At 43.9% G+C, this 21,846-nt stretch overlaps 1 protein-coding gene across 8 annotated transcripts; it reads right to left on the bottom strand.

Annotated features, from left to right (window-relative positions):
- Window positions 1–2,022: 2,022 nt before the first annotated feature.
- On the bottom strand, window positions 2,023–16,378 carry LOC124998062 (nucleus accumbens-associated protein 1). 8 transcript variants are annotated; one of them, XM_047572242.1, is made up of 9 exons: window positions 15,905–16,031; window positions 14,422–14,614; window positions 12,068–12,221; window positions 10,705–10,977; window positions 9,304–9,931; window positions 9,034–9,204; window positions 7,574–7,679; window positions 7,301–7,398; window positions 2,023–5,596 (listed from the first exon to the last, which is right to left on the bottom strand). In XM_047572242.1, the coding sequence occupies exons 3-9, from the start codon at window positions 12,191–12,193 to the stop codon at window positions 5,286–5,288; spliced, it is 1,713 nt and encodes a 570-aa protein (XP_047428198.1). In that variant the 5' UTR covers window positions 12,194–12,221; window positions 14,422–14,614; window positions 15,905–16,031; the 3' UTR covers window positions 2,023–5,285. The 8 variants fall into 8 exon arrangements, with proteins under 8 accessions (XP_047428198.1, XP_047428196.1, XP_047428199.1 ...); XM_047572240.1 differs by lacking the exon at window positions 15,905–16,031 and adding an exon at window positions 15,280–15,489; XM_047572243.1 differs by lacking the exon at window positions 15,905–16,031 and adding an exon at window positions 15,280–15,489 and having other exon boundaries at window positions 14,422–14,475.
- Window positions 16,379–21,846: the final 5,468 nt, after the last annotated feature.

Raw genomic sequence — 21,846 nt, 5'->3', positions numbered from 1 at the left:
TTTCTCAATGGACACATCCATCCACTACAGGTACCTGAAAATCCCGGCCTTACGCGTCAGTCTGAGTTTCTCAGATGTGGGAGCAAGTCAGCGCTCCCAAACCTTCTTTCGTCTTTTTCTTCTCCTTCTTCTTTGAGGTGTGTTTGTTTGGTCTCTTTATGCTGCTGCAGTGGGAATCATTCTCCACAAAGATTGATGGAGCACGTCTCTGAGGAACAGAGTGCTGCTTCCAACTCCAGACTTGAGTCTTCCAGCAGCATAGTCCGATGTAGCTTTGATCCTGTGTGGTAATACACTCTCTCCTGTTGTCGTCCCCATGTACACCCTTCTGTTACTAACACCAGCCTCTAACTGGGATTCATCATCTGAATCACCCGCTGTGAAATGCTGCTGTATCTCAGACCAAGAGTTTATCCTTGTTTCTCCCCTGAGCCTTCTAGATGACACTTCAGATTTTGTGATGAAGTTGTTTCTCCTATGTCCTATCAAAGCATGATTTACTGAGCTTCTGGGGAAGTGCTGGCTAAATATTTGTAAATTTGCAAAGCTGTGTGCATATTGTTTTTTCTTCTTACAAATCATATCTTTGTGTGTTGAATTTTGTAATAATTTCCATGTTTACGTGACTTACAGTCTCAAGCTCCTGCAGCCTAAGAAATATTTAGGTGTGGTAAAGCTGACAAAATCACACTAAGTGGTATCACCTTTCAAGCCACTGACAAAATTCCTACTTTTGAGAAAAATATCTGGTGATTTGTTTGTCTGCCATTTTACACCGGGTACACTGCACAGCAGACTTAACCACTCATTAAATGTGTGGGAAGTAGACACAAAACAAAGTTAAAAGCTCCTCAGAGGAAAATCGTGAGGCAACTATGGCACTATAAACAACAATTTTCTAATCACAGAGGAAAGACGTCTGATTTGGAGCTCACAAAAGCTGCTTTCTTGGTTACAGTTCAGTATGTGACGCAGGAAACTTGGTTGACAATACTTGCAGTTAAACTCTTCAGGTGGAGAAAATCCATTGCTACGTTCAATAAAATGTATGTTCTTTATTTTAGTGTCACCGTCTAAAAGCTCTTTGTGCATGCGCTGTCATCCATGGGATTTTCTACGCAGTGCCATCATGATAGGCTTTTAACACTGGGTGGTGCACTAACAAAGGGAACTGAAAAGGCCGAGGTTTGGGCGTTCTCTTTCGAAACGCTCAAAGAGGTCAAGCGTGCAAAGAAAAAGACAACAGTGGTGACTGCGGCTGCTGATCCGATACATAACAGACTGAGCTTTCTAAGTTCCTCTGAACCGCAATAAATGATATGAGCGAAGCCATTGCAACATTAAACAATAAAGCGATGCCAGAGATACAGACAAAAAAGGTTTTAAGACATATATTTACTCTGAGGTAAAGAAAAACTACAGTTTCTTAATGGAAGTTTAGGAATTTGTGCCACAGATCTGCCTCATTTCCCTATTTTATGCACGACCGGGTGTTTGTTCTGTCATAGAGGTGACTATGAAGCATTCCACTGATTCATGGCTGTGTCTGTTTCAAGGGTGAAAGCAAAACTATAACCAAATAAAGGCAGAAACAACTGTGTGGGATAATATCATAGAGCATGAAAAAACTTTTCATACATGGCAGCTTGCAGGTGTGAAAACTGAGAGGAATGCTCAAGCATGATCATGCATTTGGTTTTGGTTTATGGAAATTGGTGGCTTCCAGTAAATTGCATTAAAAGGTTTGCATTTTTACACAGACCTGAAAGAGATATTTTTATTTTTATTTTTTTTTTCAGTTAAATCCTGATTTGATTTTCAGGTTATAACAGAATCAAGATTAAGCTTTTACCATTTCATGAAATTCCAGTTTCAATAAATCAGTTAAAAATCAGCAGGCAGCACTCTTGAAAACTTTATTTCAGTATCAAACTCTTAAAGTTGATGCATATATAAAAAGGCCAGGCAACAAGAAACAAGACACCCAACAAGGAGATGAAAAGAAAAGGACTCAGACAGAAGTTGTTACAAATCTTTTATTAAGATATTCATTATTTAATCCATTTTGTCATTTTCTCTATGATTTGTATTTGTTTATTTTACAGTTGTTAATGTGCAATTACCTTTGATAATGTCGGGTCACAGTTACAGGGCTTTCACGAAGTTATTGGCACTTGGAACACAGAAAGAAGAGGATGAGCAGTACAGGAGGTCCAGTGGCGCTACGGGGTTACAGAGGCCAAGGAGCAGGGGCAAAGACGTGGGGCCGACCAGTTACTGCACGGGCCGTGGAGAAGCTGCTGTTTCTGGGTAAATATATACCTCATGCTGCGAGTGCACAACAAACAATCTGACCTCTATGTGTGCGTCTATATATAATATACATTATTTACCTATATACTCATATGTATATATGTACGGTTTAGTGACAAAAGGTTCCCCATGCCATGCCACACCTCATCCATTCAAGTGTGTAGGTCTACATGATGTGCGAAGTGTAAACACATGAATGAAGCAGTTTGCTTTGGGGGGGAGAAAGAAAAAGTAAAACACAGACACAACCTGTTGAGGATGAAGAACTGTGCAAGTAGGTTGTGAGTGAGGGACTTTTTTGACGAGACATTTACTAAGATTGGCCCTGAAAGCTAACTGTAGGTAAAGCCCCTGACATGTACCATATCAACACTTACTTCCACATGAACTGATTGCAACAGCAGCTCTGAACTAGGATATTCTGACTAACAGTCAGTGGTGCAATGGTGGACATTTCTGAATTTGGATTTGCTCAGAGTCAGTTAATGACTCAGAAGATGAGAGTACAAATCATTTAGTTTGCCAACTTACACGATCAAGTCTGAACTTTAATATCTTTATTTTATATCTTTTCTTTTTTTGGTGCACTGCCTTTTAACCCGAAGGATCTTCACTGTAACATGATAAAATGTTTTAGCTGATTACGTTCCACACACCTGGCAGATCTTTCTGTATCATCATACCGCCAAAAAAAACAAAAAAGTGTGAAACTAAAACTCCTGCGAGCCGCTAAACAAATGAAAGACACAGACATAATATTCAGACCGAACTGCCTAAACCGCTGCTTTGCCTCTCTCTGAAACACATGAATAAACTTGTGGAAGTGAAACATGACACCAGCTGCACAAAGGGACAGGAAGCACAACAGTCTTCAAAAGGGACTAGAGAGGTATGTGGGGGAGGTGCTCGAGTGGCATCTACAGTCAAATGTAAATCTGAGGTTTCTTTTGTTATTGCCCTTCCTGAATACTCACACGGTACTGCATTTTTGTTCTGACAGCGTATCGCCCATCTAAAGTCAAGTCTGTAATTTTAAACAATAATGAGAACCGGTTGCGCTATAATGCAGACTGGGAGCAGTTTCAGACTCAATAGGAAGCATGAATCTTTTTCCTGGTTGTACCTGAACCCGCCATTCCAGATGAGAACCTGAAAACTTGAGAATAATGTATCCCCTGTATTGACCCGTGTCTTGGGGTCAACATGCATCCAAAGATTTTCTAGCAAACACCACATAAAAAGAAAAAAAAAAAGAAAAAAAAAAAGAAAATGTCAGTTGTCGACACATCCAGCAACAGAAAGGAAGAACACTTGGGATTTAACTCAACAGTCTTCTTAATTATTTACAGTAGAAGTTTGTGCCACCTCTAAACAAGAAATAGGCATGGTAGGGGGAAAAACAGAATCATAATCCACCTATAGGGGTTTGATTGCTACACAACATTTCTCAAAAGGTGCATGAACCACTGGTTCTTCTCATTAAGGTGCAGAAACCACCACTCTAGCGCTCATGGAAGGTGCAAAATCATTTCAGATTTAAAAAAAAACAAAAGAACAATTTCCAGATTAAAGAGGTGGTGCATTCGAAACATGAATAAACTGCATACACAAAGACACATCTGCACGTCACACACACAGATAGTACCATATAACTTGTTCGCTTCGAGCGACTTTGCCTCCTCACGGTCACCAGACCTGCCAAATTCTGCTCTTTGTTTCATTTAAAAAGGCACATTCCAATAGGTTCTGCTTATTTCGTGTAACTTTTGCATGTGCGGTCATATTCAGTAATTTTAAAGCCAAAACCAGCCCAGCTGTCAGATCAGTGTAACCTTTAGATTGTGGGTCAGTTTTTCTTCAACGGAGGCAGACATTGAAAAGGTCCTTGGAGACACAGTCAAGCCAGCTGAAACAGTCTTATTGTTCCTTTTAAGCCGGCGAACGGAAGATGAAATGTGTCAAAATTTAGCAGTTTAACTGCTCATTTCACCACGTTCACTGTGAAATAAAGATAAAAATAAATGACCTGCAGTAAGACTGATTTATAATACTCCTGCAAAAATAGCTCTTTTCCTTGTTTGACAAGACCTCTTTCATTAAAAGCTGAATATGGAGATTTTAAAACAATCCCTCTCGCTCTCTTTCCTCACACCATTCTAGGCATGGGCACTTGTATAAATATAGTTTGACTTCTAAAAATATGACCATCTTTGTAATCACCTGTTGCCCTTCGCTTTTCTTTACAATCATCTTAGTAAAAAGCGTTTCCTGTTCTCTCTGGACCACTTTTGCAGTTCGTAGACTGACAAACCCGCTAGAAATTTAGAAAACAGAGACAATAGATGAGATATAAGACACGGCACAGTGGAACACTCAAGTGAGATTCTCTGGTCTCGAGAAAGGTGAGGTGGGTTGAAGAATACTCGCGGGGTGATGAGTGGAAGATGCGAGGGGAGGAAGAGCAGGTAGTGTTAATTCATTTTAATAACGGTTTAGATTTTGTTTCCTTTCCCCGAGGCTGGAGTACAAGTTGTCAGGCTTGCATAGAGAAAAATGCCACCGACACTTACATTCAATAAACTCCGTTTCATCCAGCCATCCCTTACTTCCTCCTCTGTCTGCACCGGGAACTCCCCCCACCACCTGCACCTCAGGGAATGTATTTAATATGCAACAGTGGATGCGCTTACACACCTTAAAAAGACAAGGGGAGGCAGAGGGCAGTCGGGAGAAAACCCTCGTACGCTCTCCCTTTCCTCAACTAACCCCATTATACAGTCATAAAGCAAAAGTTTAAGTTTTCACGTCCTGGTTACATTAGGGCAACAACCGTTGACCCTAGCAGTGTAGTATAGACAGTCAAGATGTGAGAGATCAGCGTGGGCCAAAAAAAGTGAGGAGGCAAGCACAACTGGGGAATACTGGCATGTGCGTCACCAAAATTCAGCCTTCCCCTCCCCCGGGCACAATGTTCAAAATAACGGCGCTCCATCCCCGCCCACGCCCGGTAGCGATTCACCTGAGGAGCCGCCCGACTCCATGCCAGCGCCGGCGGTCGCCTCCAAGGAGGCGGGGTCGAACGGCGCGTCAGCCCCCAGGGCGTCGTCCTCCGTCTTGACGCCGTCGGGAAGGAAAGCGGTGTAGGCGTCGCTCTCGGCCATCAGTAGCTTTAGCTTGGGTATCCAGCTCTTGCGGACCACGCGTCGGGCGTTGGTGCACATGTCGGCCGCGATAGCATTCATCTCACTCTCTTTGAAGCTGGTGGCAAAGTTCTGGCAATAAACTGAGGGAGAAACCATAAAAGTTAGACTGATCTCACTTTATGCTGCTACTACAGAACGATAAAAGAGAGGGATGATCCAATAAAAACAAGCTGAAGCAAAGGTAACTGGATTTGTAGGGTTTTATCCAAGCATGTTGTTCACTTCGAGGTATAGAGGTGTGCTGGGGTTTAAATTCTAACATTTGTGTGTGCTGCCCACCTAAAACTTGTATGGCCAGGACCTGTTAACGACCAGATTCTTGCTTGTAACTGGAGGAATCTGTTTTGATCCAGTTTTCCCGTTCCAATGAATGGTACTCCAAAGTCTCATTAATGGCCACGTAATCCAGACTCTACTTGGACTACAAGTCTAGTTGCCTCTGATTCAGCTTGTTGTTTGGCCGTACTATGAACTGGACGACTGAGAAACTTCTCAGACAACCAAGGGAATAATCGGACAGGAAGGTTTAGTAAATGGCAAATGAAGTTTCTTTAAACTCTACCTTAGTTTAAAATTGGATATACGATGGTCTGGATGACTGACTGCAGTATTGTTCTCTAAACATTTGTTTGATCCTTCACTTAAAACAGCTGCAATCATCATATTTTGTCGAATATAGAAGACTGGAACTGATGAAATCTTAAATAATCCAAATTTATATGCTGTTAAAAGCACCAAAAATATACATAAAAATAAACCTAGGCCACAATTAAGTAATGACATGCAGGCACATCGATTTAATTCGCTCTGTGAAATTAATTTGCTCTTATCAGTCTGTGTGTTTTCCCTCTTGCCCTCCCCAGCTTATTTGCCCAAACATATTTATTTTCATCTTTCCTTTTTACATTTCGTTTTTCATACATTTCTGCTTCATTATGCAAATGAGCGCAGCTGTCATGTGGAAGTGAAACAGTGGCCCCGGGACACATTTTGAATGACAGACCGTATCATTTGCATAACTGGAATTCCTGCCAAAAATGAGGGAAATGCACTTGATTACTTTCTAGTTATGTGAGAAGCTTGGCATCTCTCTCTTATGTGAAGCTATTATAACTTGTCACATCATTCTATTTCCCAAGCTTAGAGTACTAGTGCTTGTGCAGTAACTCATGTACAACCCTGTTACTTTTGCAGGAACATTAACACTTAACAAGTAACTGTAATTTTACTTTTTTTGTGCGTAATTTTACTTTATTGAGTATCAATAAAGGGGTGCCTTCACTTCTCTCTCTGTTCATCTCTGACTTACGGCCAGTTATCTTAGGGTTAGGGTTAGACTGGAGCAGCTTCAACCAGCTTTCAACAGAATTTCATCAGAGTTTTGACTTTTGGACTTTAGGGGTTTCAACGGATAAAAATGTAAAAGAGCATGTAATATTTGCAGCACTGCTGCTGATCTGTAATGAAAAGTGTAACAGCTCAGACAAATCTCTTAAAAGAAGCCCTTCTCACATATTCTTTCTTAGAAAAACATATATGCATCCAAATAATACAGTAATACAGTCCACTCAGGACTAATGTTGCTATCTAGTGGTCGATGTAAGTTACTATCAGACCATTAGGCTGCAGATATTTCGTCCTTTTTTTGTGCTTTCGAGTATGAATGCACAATATGCTGATGCACAATTTGAATGTGTCCCCTCTATCTGTACCCGGCAAGGCGAGCAAATTGTTTGCATGCTTGTGGTCAAACACCCACATAGAGACCAAACTAGTTCGCTCACATTTGACCGCATGGAGCACTCTGTTGTCCAGGGGCTTGCGGCTCGGGTCATTAGTGGACGAGCGGATCCCGGTTCCGCAGCTGTTGGCCAGAGTATTCCTGGAGCATCGGAACAAGAGAGAGCGAGCGAGCGAGCGAGAACAGAACAGAGGAAGACAAAAATAGCTGTTTTATCCCTCATATTCCAACAGATAAAGAGAAAAAAATCATTTATACATTAAAACTGATTCTGACTTTACATGAGGCATAAATAGACCCAACGGAAGGAACGAACCTGTCAAAGAAGGCGGCCAGCAGCCTCCTCAGCAGCACCTTGTGTCTGGTCCCAGCGCTCACGTGACAGTTCATTAGCTGGGCTCGCGATATATACACTGAAGTACCTGCAGAGAAGAACGGCAGCATTCTTTATTCATCTGCTCGGTTTTGTGGGTCATGTAACAACACTGGCCAAGAAGAATTTGTTTATTGAGAGACAACTGTGTCATATCACACTGCAGCTGTAGGTGGGAGTGATGAGGCCGTGCTCATAGTTTGAGATTTGATTTTGCTTGCGGGCTGTCTTAAATGTATTTTTCTCTCTGCTTTTTTGGAATCTCAATCACTAATTCGAATAGATGATCATTTATTTTCTGGGATTTCTGGCTTTTCATTCTGCTCCCTTCTTAACTCTCTCCGTCTCGTTCTCTCCTTTTCTGTGTCACATGCACACAGCAACACAAAGCGAAAGATGTAACCCAGCCCAGACATTGTCACAGGCTGTCCTTGACATCAACACAATGAGTCACATGTGAAATACGGCGCTGCATGCCGATGCCAAACCCAGTGGCATCGAGGACACTGAGGACAGCGTCCTCCAAATACACATATACATATCACTGCTATTTGCTTTGTCTTGTCTAGATCCCATGATTGAAGTTAACTTGGTTCATTGTTGAACTGTGAAGTACAGCAGAGCAGCTCATGCTTTAAAGGCAAAATATTAAAGTCTATTCCTCTAGTCTGTAGTCAACAGTCCAGATAAGCTACTCAGTTGCACTGTATAGTAGCTAAAGGCATGAGATCGTTATTTTTGCTTTACTTTAAAATCTACAACTATGTAGATCAGATTGAGAGAGAATATACCTATAAAATACTGGTATAAAAGTCTGTCTTGTAAGGCGCAATTTGCATTTTATTGTGGGTTATAGAACATGTTTCAGCTGATGCAGAAAAAAACAACTTTTGCATGCGATTAGATTAGAGTCCTCCAAGCAATCACAGCCAAACGCAGGGTGGGAAACAAAAGCATGTGAAGTTGAGTAGTAACAACTTGACAAGTTGGACTCTGTACAGACTCGGGAGGATGGATAGATGGAACGGCAGGGTACTTTATGACGCTTGCAAAGCGCATTCTGGGATATCTGGCTGCTCCACATCAACACAAATGACCTCCTGTTGTGTCCTCGAAAAATCAAGAACACATATGGGCATCTGGAGCGCACTTGGTCCCACTTTTTAATTGCAACAGCACTTATATGACCATGTCCCTGTTACTATACTGGCCAACCCCACATGAAGCCCTTCAAAGCCATCTGATTGACGCAGTAGATGTTTCCAATCGGAATCGAACTTGAAGACATTGCGCCACTCATCTGAATGGTTACTTTAGTTCTGAAAAACTGGTGGGGAGTCAGGCTTTAAATAAGCACATCGGCGAGAGTTACTCGTCATACGTTTTGTTAAGTGTGCACACACCTGAGACTAACTCTAGTTTCTCAGCAGGGTCTCCTTCCTCGTACAGTTTGGGATGACAGCGGTTGCCGATCTGAGCGATGAGTTCTGCGGGAAGACATGTGAGATCTCGGCCTCGCATCCGACCCCGTGTCTCTGTGTGATCTGGTAGGGCCTCAACACGCTCACCTGCAGCTGGGCAAACAGTGCGTGAATTAGAAGAAACCCAGATCAGACGAGCCTACAGCACAACATCTGAACAAACAAACATTACCTTTGTAATTGTCTCATTACCTGTAGCTCCCATGTTGAGCATGCTGTACATGGTGTACATATTGCAGATTTGCCTGTACTGCTCCTCAGCACATTCATCCGTCCCCTCTTCTTCTTCTTCATCGTCGTGGTAGCTGATGGGTGAGTCGCTAGCGTAGGTGCTCAGGGTGCCGGGGCTGGCGCCTTCTGATATGCCGAGCCCCGTCGCAGAGCTCCCGTTGGTGCTGCCGCTGACCCCGCCGCCGGCCACCACGCCCGCCAGGCCGGTCGTGGTGGCACCCATGCCCATGGTCAGACCGAGGGCTCCGGGGCTCTGGATAGCGCTCCCCCGCACCGCCTCCTGGGAATAACGGGCTGCCTTCCGGGCCCCTCCTCCTCCTCCACCTGAGCCTAACCCGCCCCCGTCCCGGCTGCTGCCGCCCTCCCACAGCCGCTTGGCTACGGGAGTGCAGACCACAGAATAGGGAGTGGCTGCTTCTGGTTGGTTGCCTGGCTGCTCCGTCTTCACTCTCGATACCAGAGGGAGCGGCGTCAGGCAGGAGGCGGGCCGCGCTGCGCTGTTACTGGTCTGTGTTACAGGGCTCTGCGGCTCAGAGGGTGGGGCCTCTTCTGCGTGAAGGCCCTGAGAGTCACAACTAGGGGAGGATACCTGTAAATTGATGGATAAATCAACTTTTTTTCAGTAAACATAGCATTTTGCTGAACCACCATACAGCATATAGTATTAGACTGTTGGATAGTCCATCACCTCTACAACCTCTATGGTTATTTTGGAAAACGAGTCTTGATTTGGTTTGACTGCTTAGGTTTGGTTCAATTAAATCTGAATTGTTTCTTAATTCAAATCTTTAGAACAGACTGTCTGCACCATTACCAGGAAGATATCTGCACGGTATGCTATGGTTATGATGTAGCTGTCAGTACCAACCATGCTACGTAGGAGATGAGGCTTTAATGCTCTTGTTCAAATAGGTTCTTTCAAGCTGTGCATGCACAGAAAGCTAGTAGTCAATTTATTTTACCATCCGTCTTTGGATTTATGTTTCTCCACGGCGCTCAACAGAAGCAACATGTGTTCCGCTACTGCTATTACATTTGAGCGACCTGGAGTCCAGAGTATAGAAATCAGGTTGAAATCAAATCTCAGACCAACTCCAACTCTAATTTCGAACTAACTTGTAAAAACCGCATTTGACTCTTGCTGCATTTGGATAGGTTCAAAATGGATCTGGACTTGGAAGCTTAACAAAACCTGATCTCTAGCAGTAAGATTCCACGGCAACTAATGGGAATGACATTCAGTTTGTGTGGTTACAAGCATTTCTCTCTCTCTCTTTTTTTTTTTTTAAACCTGCCCCAGCTATTCTGCCATTTACATTCTTTTGCTACTCCAAAAAGTTAATCCAAATTATTTTGCTTCACCTTGAGGAAGAATTCGGTGCCCTTTTCCATGATCTGTTGGATCTGCAGGAAGCCAGCAGTGTACATGAGGAGAAACTGGTCCCCTACGGTCATGCTGAGGCGACCTGTATAGCAGAAAGCCAAAATCTGCTGGAAGCTGTGGGGCTGCACAGCCGGTGGAAGCTCCACTACAGCGGGGCTGTTATCACCGCTGCCGCTACCTCCGCCGTTGCCGCTGCTGCTGAACAGGTCCCGGAAATAAGAACTGCTTGCAGCCAGAACAGCTCGGTGAGCCTGAGGCAAAAAGAGATATGATATTCTATTAGAACTTTTGAGATCGTAGGTATTTGTAAAGTCTTACACACTTACATTCTGATTTGATTAGATGAGAATCGTTTAAATTAGATGAAATGGTGTAAACCTCAATCTAAACAAACACTTTTTTTTCCATTTGTGTCACCTTTGTGTTGCTGCGAGAGACCTTTGTCACAACAAAAATAGTTTAAAACTGACAGAAGGATAAATCAAATCAAGTAAAAAGACTAAGATATTGTGCCAGGTCTTCTTGGGTTACTTAAATTTTAGGATTTAAAAAGGACAGTACAGTACAGATTAGGCAACAGCTTCCACTTCCTTTTGTCATTATGAAATTAACATAGTACAGACGGTATAAGTCTATCAGAATGAGAAACTAGCAAAGACGTTTGGTTTAGCCTGAAAGCCAAACCAACTTCCCCACCCAAAGTGTTTCTGTGGAGAAAAGTTGGCCTGGAGTCTCTCCATCAGGAATTCCTCTGGCAAAGATCTTATGTGGTGATGGACAGAAGAGTAACACAGACTTAATCCTACACGTCATCTGAGCGCCGTGGAGTTGAATTTGTTCACAACAAAATGGTTGTGACTGGTTGTAGGACTAGCCAGTTGGGTTCAGAGGTGTTTCTTTTCTCTATATTGATTGAAACCCATTGGGAAATCCAAACATCGTCCTTATCAGTATATGAGACCCCAGGCTTGACTTGGTTTACTTACGATTTAAGAATTTCAGTGCTTGTTTGCAATAGAAACTTTAGATGAGAGAGAGAAAAAACACATCCAATTGTGATATTGCAACATTCTCCAAAATAATCCAACAGAAATTACAAGACTACAACAATCTCAATAATGACGCATGAAAACCACTTCACTGGAGGTTGAATGACACAAAGTTACAAAAACAAGCTCTAAAAAGTGACATGTTGCAACATAAATAAAGAAGAGCCCTTATTTTTCTCCATCGTGCAGCACAACTTCATCAAGGGTCACAGGGCTAACTGATGTCCACTTCTGATCCAAACACTACAACTGCCCTTTTGATGAAAACAAGACAGGAATTTTTCATAAGTACCTTAAAGGCATGGCCCTTGACCACCACGGAGACATCGCAGTAGAGGCCCTGCAGCCGCTGCTCGTTCAGACACTCTAAAACGTTGTTGCCAAAGTTCGGGATCGCCATCTGGAGGGTCTGGGCCATGGTGCGCCTAGGCACACCACCAAAGGGTCTAGTTGGGAAAAGAAGACAGAGAGGAGGTGAATAAATTACTTCCACTTGGCTTGGAAGTAGCAGACTGGTGCCGCCTTTGGGGCGGGGGGTCACCACATGTAGTGTCGCACTTGGGTTAACTTGGGCAGAGCCAAATATCCATCTGGTCAAGTCTCCTGGCTCAAATATTAATGTATGATAATTGTGGATGCTTTGATGCATTGTTTTATGAGGACGGGGCCTTTCACAACAATGGTGAAAACTGTCGTTGAAGGTTCTCAGTCATCTAGGTCACGGTGTACCCCCCTCCCGAAAAAAAAAACAACAAAAAAAAAAACACACGCTGAAACAAAGGCAACTAGACTTATAAGGTTTTTAGAAGATAATTCATCCAAGTGGCTTCTTCAGTTCTAAAAGGCCGGTGGGGGGTTTGGGTTGAGGTTGTACAAGAGTGGTCAAGGGCCACGCCTTCAGGTTCCTTCAGAACTGTAGAAGCTACTTACAGTATACATGGCTACACGACTTCAAGAAACCCTTCAAGTCCAGCTGCTCTCGTTTCAACTTGCTTTTGTAAATGGAAAAAAACTTTTTTATCTTGAGCTGTTAGGTTTGAGGAGGGTTTCAGCAGGCAATGCGAGGAGACGGCGAAGGAGGAGGAGGAGGAGGAGGTGTAATGTAACAAGGCTATGCTAAAAGACAGAAAGCTCAAACAGACCTAAAACAAAACAGGTGAGGAATGTCAGACTTTTATGTTGACACAATAAAATGGCTCTGTATAACTGTTACGCCAAATTACGCCCCCTCCCAAAAAAAAACGACAACAAAAAAAAAAACTCTATTGGAGAGCAGAATGGTCCTGAACAAGAATTATATTCCTTGGCATACCAAGTTGACATGGGCTACAAATACTTCTTCAATTATGGTCTCACTGAGGGGCCCTTGGCAGGCACACATGACGCCTACATTTAAAAGTTTTGTTGAAACTTCCACGGATAATCTACATTGAATTAATCCTACACTTCAGCCCTGCAGTGGTTGTTATTGCCAGGGGAACGCTAAGTAAAAGCCTTTTTATTTTCTGTCTTGTGCGAGCTATAAAACCCCCGCGCCCTTAGATAACTGGGTCATGTTCTGTTATTCTATGTGCGAAAGTGTGTGTGGCCTAAACAAAAACCACATAGCATGTTTCCATGCTCTTCAGTCAACAGTCAAATGCAAACATACCCCCTTGCCCTGGTCCCTGTCTCTATATTTACGCCAATAAATTTAAATGAACTACTTTGCTCTGAAGACATTATGCCATTAGGCTACTTTCGTTTATCTTTTAAGATTTAGACATATGCATGACCTCATTCTAAACGACATGTGTGTGCGCACCCTCTGCACCTCAAACACCATTTTACCCCAACAATAAAAGCTACAACAGATGCGCTGCTTGTGTGGCATTTCGTTGCCCACAAACCTTTACTCAAAGCCGCAGACGAGTCATAAGCACTTTCACATATGCAAAGACGAGGCCTGCATAACACAAAAGTGTGCATGCATGAGACATACAAGTTTCTCCCTGATGCTAAATTGTAAGAAGCACACAACTGACTTCGGTGCGACTGACTGACGATAGCCCGGAGCGAGCCACCCCATCATATCCAGAGCCTTTCATTTGGGCCCAAGCCAAGCTTCGGGGTAAAGAGAAACGCTCCCTTTGTCTCCGTCTCACTCAAGCTCCCTCTCCCTCATACTAAAACACAGATGCGCGCACACACAAACTCAAACAAACCCACAAAAGGCACACTGAGTCACACACACACAGACATGAGACAATACTGCCTGTTTACAGTTTGGCGAGCCGCAGTAAGCACACATAAAGACACACAAACACCGAGAGCTGGGTGTGTTTGCACAGTTTGCCCTGCACAGTGAGAGGGAATGTGACTGCGTGTGTGCGTTTGTGTGTACATGTGTGTCTTTTTGCGTGCTAAGGAGGGGCTGTGGGGGCCTGCAGAGATGAGAGGGATCATCCCAGGCCCTTACTCCATTTAATATATAGAGTGCAGCAATGAAGTTCACCCGAGCTCACCCCGCAGCTTAAACTCTCATACCAACCAGCCTGGAGAGGAAAGTAGGTCAAACATACACACTTAAGACTTTTCTAAGTAAGCCTTTGGAACATTTTGCCTGCATTTAAAGGGCTTACAGTATGTTTTGATGGGACCGCTTACGTTTCAGAACTTCTTAATTTGTCTGAGCACTTTCCAGTTGATCCGGTTCTGCCGCTGAAAAAACACAGCAGAGGGCTTTCAGAATGATTACTGTGGAGTCACTGGTGCAGCTGGCACACAATGCATTCCCTCTATAGGCATTTCCTGGTTCTCATGTGCCCATGCCTGCACGGCCCTGCTGCTCCCATCAAATCTAGAGAGACACACACACACAGGCCTTTAATTATCTGACATAAAAAGGAGAGTCTGAATATCACAGCAGCAGGACACGCTTAACTTTTTTGCTCCGTATTTATGATTCTTTACGCACGCACGCCTCGTGGGCACAGAGTGCCTTTATGTGGATTGTTTAGAATAATATGGCACAGATAAGGAGCACTTTTACGCACCGGGATGACTTTCCGCGTTCCAGCCTAGAGGGGAGAGGAAGAGGGATGAGGGAGGGGGAGACTCCATGGGACGGATGGGTGGATGGATGGATGGATGGACGGAAGGGGGGGCGCAGGATGGCAGCAAACCCCGGTGATACCCGGCTGAAGGCGACGGTGTGGTTCTGTTTACGTGCCGTCAAATGGCATCAATTCAGGGCAGCTTTCAGCGGACCCAGGCAGCGGTGGCGGCGGTTCGCCTCTCGTTTCCACCGTGGCTGACAGCGCGTAAATGTTTGATGCCCTCACCCATCCGCAGCGGGCCTATAACGGGGGAGGAGGCGGCTAACGGCTAATGCTAACGACACTGTTTAAATCTCTCGTTTTTTTGGGTTCGCCCCGGCGCACCGCCATCCACTCAAGCTCTCACAATGTCAAGCATTTCCGCAAACGCCGAAGCGCACACACACAAATCAAACGAGACACTTACTGGCTGGGGCGGACGAGGCGGCCGTGCTGCGACAATGCCGGTTGCCAAAAAGCCCCGAACGTAGCTCACTTAAATATTTTGGTGATGGGGGAAATCGCTCCCCCTGCCATTCTCCATTCTACCGACATCAACAGGTCATCCCAGGACACGCAGCAGCAGCTGAGGGCGAGCCAGACGGAACCAGTGCGGCACGGAGCGGAGGGGGGAGGAGGGGGGGGGGGGAGCACAACAAGGCACAGTTCTTTGCAACCGGCGTTCACAAGGGGCTGCCAAAAAAAGCCCATACCTGACTGTGTATTTTGAGAGCCACACAAAGTGAGAAATAAAACCGCTCCGGTGTTGTTATATATTTCACAGTTTTGTTGAGGTTAAAGGAAGTTTGGATTGTGCTAACCTGGACGCGTCCCTCACTTGTCCAAAACTATCTGTCCCGTAAGAAATCTGCTGACTCGCTCCTTTTCCAAACCTAAATAAACGGGAATACATAAGCCCACATCACCCCTTCCTCCCCCTCCTCCTTCCCCTCCTCCTCCTCCTCCTCCTCCCCCTCCTCCTCCTGTACCGCCGGTGGTGGATCCTCAGACGACCCCGACGGGACGCCTCGCACGGCAACACACTCACTCACCTTCCCTCTCTCGCCGGGAAGCCGATGCGGATCGCTGACTTAAATCGGGAGACGCTGCGCTCCCTCTCCTTGTTTTCCCTGACTCCGGGCAGCCATTCAATGCGAGCGAGCCGCGGATAGCAGAGCCATCGAGGGCGGCGCGGTATCCCAGGGGATTGCGGAGCGCAGAGCCACTGATCGGCGGAGCAGGAAGACGAGCATGACGCGCTCGTCATTCAGTCGCATGATCGTTTCGAGCGCAGCCTCAATTTGGGGGAGACCTATCCCGCGGCGTGGGCTGCTTGCGCATTGGCACAGCAGAATCAGCAGCGGCCGCCTGCGAGGAGAAGCCGTCTCTCTCCTCTTTCTCTCTCTCTCTCTCTCTCCCCCTTCTCTCTCCCCGTATATGGGAGATAGAATTGGGGAAAAGTAGGCCGAGTGTGTTTAACTTGGATGAACTCGGTGCGCGCATATAAAGTAGGGATAAAGCCGCGCCCTGGCTGGCTGTAAACAAGCGAATGCCTATGTGCAAAATGCAGGGAGTTGTGACATCAGTCATGCCCACGAAAGACACGTACCTGCTCCCACGTTTTCATATATCACCCTTAGATAGATAGATAGATAGATAGATAGATAGATAGATAGATAGATAGATAGATAGATAGATAGATAGATAGATGGGGAATTCAGTATCCAGTAGCATAAATATATAGAGAGACAGAATGAATTACAGTCAGCATAAAAGATATAAAAAAGGGGGAAGAAGAATACAACATATACATCAGTATACAACAATGAACTGCCCTGACCCCAGACTGACCAAGTGTCTGTGGGATGATTCTCAGAGGCCCCTCCCCTCAACCCATAGAAGTCAAAGGCCCCCACTAACAACATTCTGTTACCGGACACCACAGGACAATCTTAGAAGACCCATGTCCATTCTCTGATGAGTCACAGCTGCTTTGGCAGAAACAGGGGAATATTAGGAAGGTGGTAATAATGTTATGCTTGACTGGTGTAGAAATAAATGCAGTAAATAATGGAGATGAAGATATGTGGTAATACAAAATGTATAAGCGTCATGTGCAGTGTATAATGATGGCGAATTGTGTGCATGAAAGTACACGGTACATAGAATATTTGACAGTATGAGCTGCTTTGGTTGGATACGCTTTATCATAAACCTGATCATCCATGTGCAGTCTGTGGTTTTATTTACCTGAGACTGTGAGGCACGTATCCTACGTATTTCGCGTGCCGGCAGTAAACACATGGACCCAGAAATTCTATCTGTGGAGTTGTGGTTTCATAGCATGCTATCATGCCCTGCAGCGATGACTGTAAATGTGTCAGTAAAATTCCTGGAACAGAAGGAAGCCAAACACAAAGTATGTTGAGCGCAGTAAAGAGTGTCGTGGGAAAGCACACGGAGCACTGGAAACTGTTCATGTGCATGTGTTGTGCATGTCAATTGGACCTATGGTCATCAGCAAGTGCTTTGTGTCTTCTTTGGTAACTCTCTGCAGCCTCATTCAGCATTGTCTTGTCATGATGGTCCCACTAACGGCCCTTAGTCCATTGATCTGCAGCTCAGTCAGACTGAGATCAGGGGATTCATTTTGCTATTCCTCGTATTCACCCAAAAAATCTCCATCCATCCATCTATCATCATCATCATCTGCTTATCTGGGATCAAGCTGCTGTGGCAACAAGCTAATAAGGGAATTTCAGACATTCCTCTCCCCAGCACCAACCTCCAGCTCTTCCTGGGAGATACCTAGGCGTCCCCAGGCAAGTCAGCATATACAGGCACCCCCACGAATTCTGGGTCTAGTCTGGGGACTCCTCCCAGGGAGATGCCCAGGAGGTTACCTCGCCAGAACCACCTGAACCACAGAGGTCCACTGGGCTCCTCTCCCTATATCTCTACAATCGAGCCCAGCCGACTGTCAGCCAGAGACTGTTTCTGGCTCCATATTCAAGGTCAGTGCTGTGCTGGATGATGAAATGTCATCTAATGAGTGTTGATAGCTTTGGCTGAGAGCTCCGAATGCTCCTGTTGTACCACTGCATTCATCCTGTCAGCATCTGTCATCCAGCGAAACCATGAGTAAATGAAAGTGTGACAGTTCCATCGACAGCCATGCCAAAACAGAACACAGCAAAAAATAAAAATACACACCCTCTGTGAAATTTAATTGACAAGTCTAGGTAAAAGGTTATAGGCAGTAACAAAAGAAATAAAATAAAAAAACACTTAATAATAATAAATTATTATTATTATTTAAAAAATCTATAATAAAAAGAGGGAGATGCATGTCAACGAATGGTCTTCTTTAGACTGTAGTATGCATCTTGTAGTCGGATGCAGGCCACGTGCTGAGAACATGAATGCATCTGACATCTCAGTAACATGGGAACTCACACGCTAGACAAAGAAGCAATGTGTCCCTCTGTTCCCACAGATTAGCGATAACATAGGAGGCTTTCATGAACACACTGCTTTCATAATCATGATGGCAATGATACATTTCAATGCACTTCAAAGTGTGTTTTTCCTGATCCGGAAAAAAAAGTAACACTTTCAGACACTACGGTCCCTATTTAGATGGGAAAGGGACTACATAATTCAAGTGGGCCTCTGAACTGAAAGCGAGCATGCCTTCCAGCGTTAATGAATGGGACTATTTTGCCCTTGACTTTTAAAATAAATCCAGGAGCAACGCAATAATCCCCTCCCTCTGTCTGGTTGCTCCTCTGTGTCCGTCTTTCACGGTCTTCTGCTATATTTGTGTTTCTCTGTATTTCACAGTGTGCTTTTCACTAAATGCATGCAAGATGGCGGCACCCATGCTAAAAACTCCTTATATACCAATGTTTGTCATGTGTGTTGTATATTTTCGATAAGAGTGAACCCCATCTATCAAATGCTGTTAACTTGACCGAGTGCTTCATTTCCCCTTTGACACTACCTATTATCCTCTGGTGTCACTTTGACCCCAAGCTGTTTTAGCTGTGTAAAACTTGTCTGTCTGTGTGTGTGACCTAACATCCCCACACCTGCAGGTGCAGACCTGATACTTTTGAGCTGATACATAAGAGCAGGGAGGGGAAAACAATGACTCCCACTAGAACTTTCATAATTCTCATGGTGTGGGCATGTGGAAAGAAACTTGACTTGTGAACTCCTGCCAAAAATGAAGAAGCCAATGTAGCCTTTTGAGTTGATCACATCAAAGTCTTTCCAACTACACATGCCTCTCCTCTAAAGTTATCACCTCAAATACAATATTTTCGATTGATGGTTACATGAAGAGCTTGAGTAATAACTTTATGTGTTCAACGTGGCTGACTGTGTGTCTGGTGGGACACACTCTTAGCACCACATATACCTTTTCGTTGAAATGAGTATGGGGGACCATAATTTTCCATTCTTGGTGCTAATGGAGGACGGGGTATTCCCACGAGGACGTTGATAGTTCATGCAAACATATAAAACACATAAAAGCTGAACAAGTTGGGATGTGCGCTTCAAATTAGAAAAGACCTGGATGAAACATTTTCAAGATACACAAGTCTAAAGTTGAAAGTTTGACCTGATGGTGGCGCTAGAGGAAAGGTCATATCATCACCAAAACCAGTGGGGTCCATACTCTTGTGGTCATTAATGTTGTCAGTAAATTTGAGAAGATTTGTATAAAATCTTTACAAAACGCATTAAATCTAATTTAAAGGTCAAGAGCCAAAGAATTGGCCCCAAGGATAAAATGTGTTAGTAATGTCTGAGGATAGCAGGAGGGTTAAGACTTTCCTTTTTGATCAAGCTTATAGTTAGACTGAATCATCTCTCCAATGATGCTTATGCTGCAATAACCCTCCTTCTCTAAGGCTGAGGTCCTATCCTCTCATTTCTTATCTAATTACTTCTCTATTACTAGTCATGTAATGCATGTATAACATGTTAACCGCTGTGCTCTCTTCCCTCTTTTCTGTCTCCTCCCAGCCGGCCTTAGGCAGATGGGTCCCTCCATGTGAGCTGGGTTCTGCTCAAGGGAGTTTATCCTTGCCACGTCATGCCAACTGCTTCCTGAAGCAGTCCATACAGTGGACGATCCAACATTTCCTTGTAGCTGGCGGAGCTAGCGCAGAGCTTAGTATTAATTAATATGCGGGTGAGTCTGGAGGAAGTGATATCGCGGCTCCATCTCAGACAGTGCTGTGCACGGTTCCAAAGTTGCAAGGTGGTGCCACCATCTATCCATGGGAAAATTGATCAGTTTGGCCAGTGTAAGGAAGTGGGGACCCGTTGTCCACATTCATAGTCTGGTTTAGACCAGAACCAGGAAAAGGGATCATACACTCGGCTTCTAGCAAATTTAGAATCAATTTTAAGATCTTACTGTTTACTCTTGAAGGCCTCTTTATGGCTGTGCCCCTGCTTTAACTGACCGTTTACCACCATACAGGTGTGTCTATACTGTCTATTCCAGGGGCCCGGCTGAAAATAAAAGAGGTACACATAGCTGGGTCCCTTCATGGCTGTGGAATGATCGGACTGAGATAATCAGGTCAGCAGTAATTTCCTTTAAATATCTACTTAAAACATAATTTTATCAAAGAGCTTTGAATGTGTTTTAAATGAGATTTCAATTTCAGTTTCTATTTTTTTTTTAATGTAACTTAACTTAACTTTGTTTAATGTGCCTGGTTTTGAAATTGCAGATGTCTTGTTTAAGCACTTTGTGATTAACTGATTAATTTGAAAATAGCTTTATCAGTATCACTATTGTTACATTGTTAAAAATGGAGGAGGGGCCTGTGAGAAAAAAGCAAGATTGCCCATGAAGAATTATCAGATGCAGCTCAGGTCACGAGGCACTTGCAACACGATCAGAAAGTACAGAGGGAGAGCGGTGCAGTGGAAACCATAAGCTCAAAGAATAAGACAGATTGGATTACATTTGAGCGCCTCACAGGAAGACAGTGATGTTATTTCTGGTCCAAATTCAAGCTCTTGAAATTATTTGATGGTTGAATCTGTGCACGAGTGCCAGGAGATGTGTATTCTACTTATGCTTTTTGGATTCATGATTCTGCTTTGCTTACTAGAAAGTGACAGAGAAACCTTTTAAAGACAGAAGGGACATGATCAGGCAGTGAGGGTCGTTGCTGCTGACAGCGGTGAGCTCCCTGACCTCATCCCTGCGTGGACTGTGTGGATTTGTGTGTGTCATTGTTGCTTCCTTTTACTCCTGTCATAACTACTACAGCCACTAGAGGACACTGTTACTGTGTCTCTTGCTCAATTAACCTAAGGGTCTTTTTTTAAGGGCAAGACACTCTGTGGCATATTGTAGCTGTTATGGTTGTTTTGTCTGTTCTTATCTCTTTTCAAGAAATGGCAACATTTAGAGGACAAATAATAATTATAGAGACTGCAGGTTTAAGGTGGAGTCAGGATTTGTTCTTATGGATTATTTTTTTTACGCAAAGTTAATTCAACTATTTAATGAATGTAAAATGGAGACACCGTTAAATTCTGCTAAGTCTAGTCTGCTAAAGGGTGGAGCATAAGTCACAGTCTCATGGAAGTATGAAAGTAAAAAGTTTTTTTTAAAAAACTTTTTTGTAACTGTTGCTATTGTAGAATGTGGGTGCATTTGTATTTAGCTGTATTTTAACCATTACCTTTACCATTTGTCCAAATTCCCTCCAAACCTGTCATACCTGCCAGTAGCCACGTACGAGTTGCAGTCAGCATCAAAATATATACAGTTTTTCAATTCAATTTAATTCCTGTCCATTTATACAAATCCATAAAACCCTGTCCTGCCACGACACTGGGCGGCCTTTCAAAAATAGTACCAAATGATTTCATAGTCACTCTCCATGTCACAAAAAAAGTTGTTTGTGTCCAAGGGTTATTAACTATTTCACAAACAGCTGTGAAACCATGTTGCAGC

The sequence above is a fragment of the Mugil cephalus genome, chromosome 20 (genome assembly GCF_022458985.1).
Source record: "Mugil cephalus isolate CIBA_MC_2020 chromosome 20, CIBA_Mcephalus_1.1, whole genome shotgun sequence".
Taxonomy (NCBI): Eukaryota; Metazoa; Chordata; class Actinopteri; order Mugiliformes; family Mugilidae; genus Mugil; species Mugil cephalus.
Note: the sequence above shows the minus strand (reverse complement) of the source record. Positions and strands in the feature narration are given on the sequence as shown.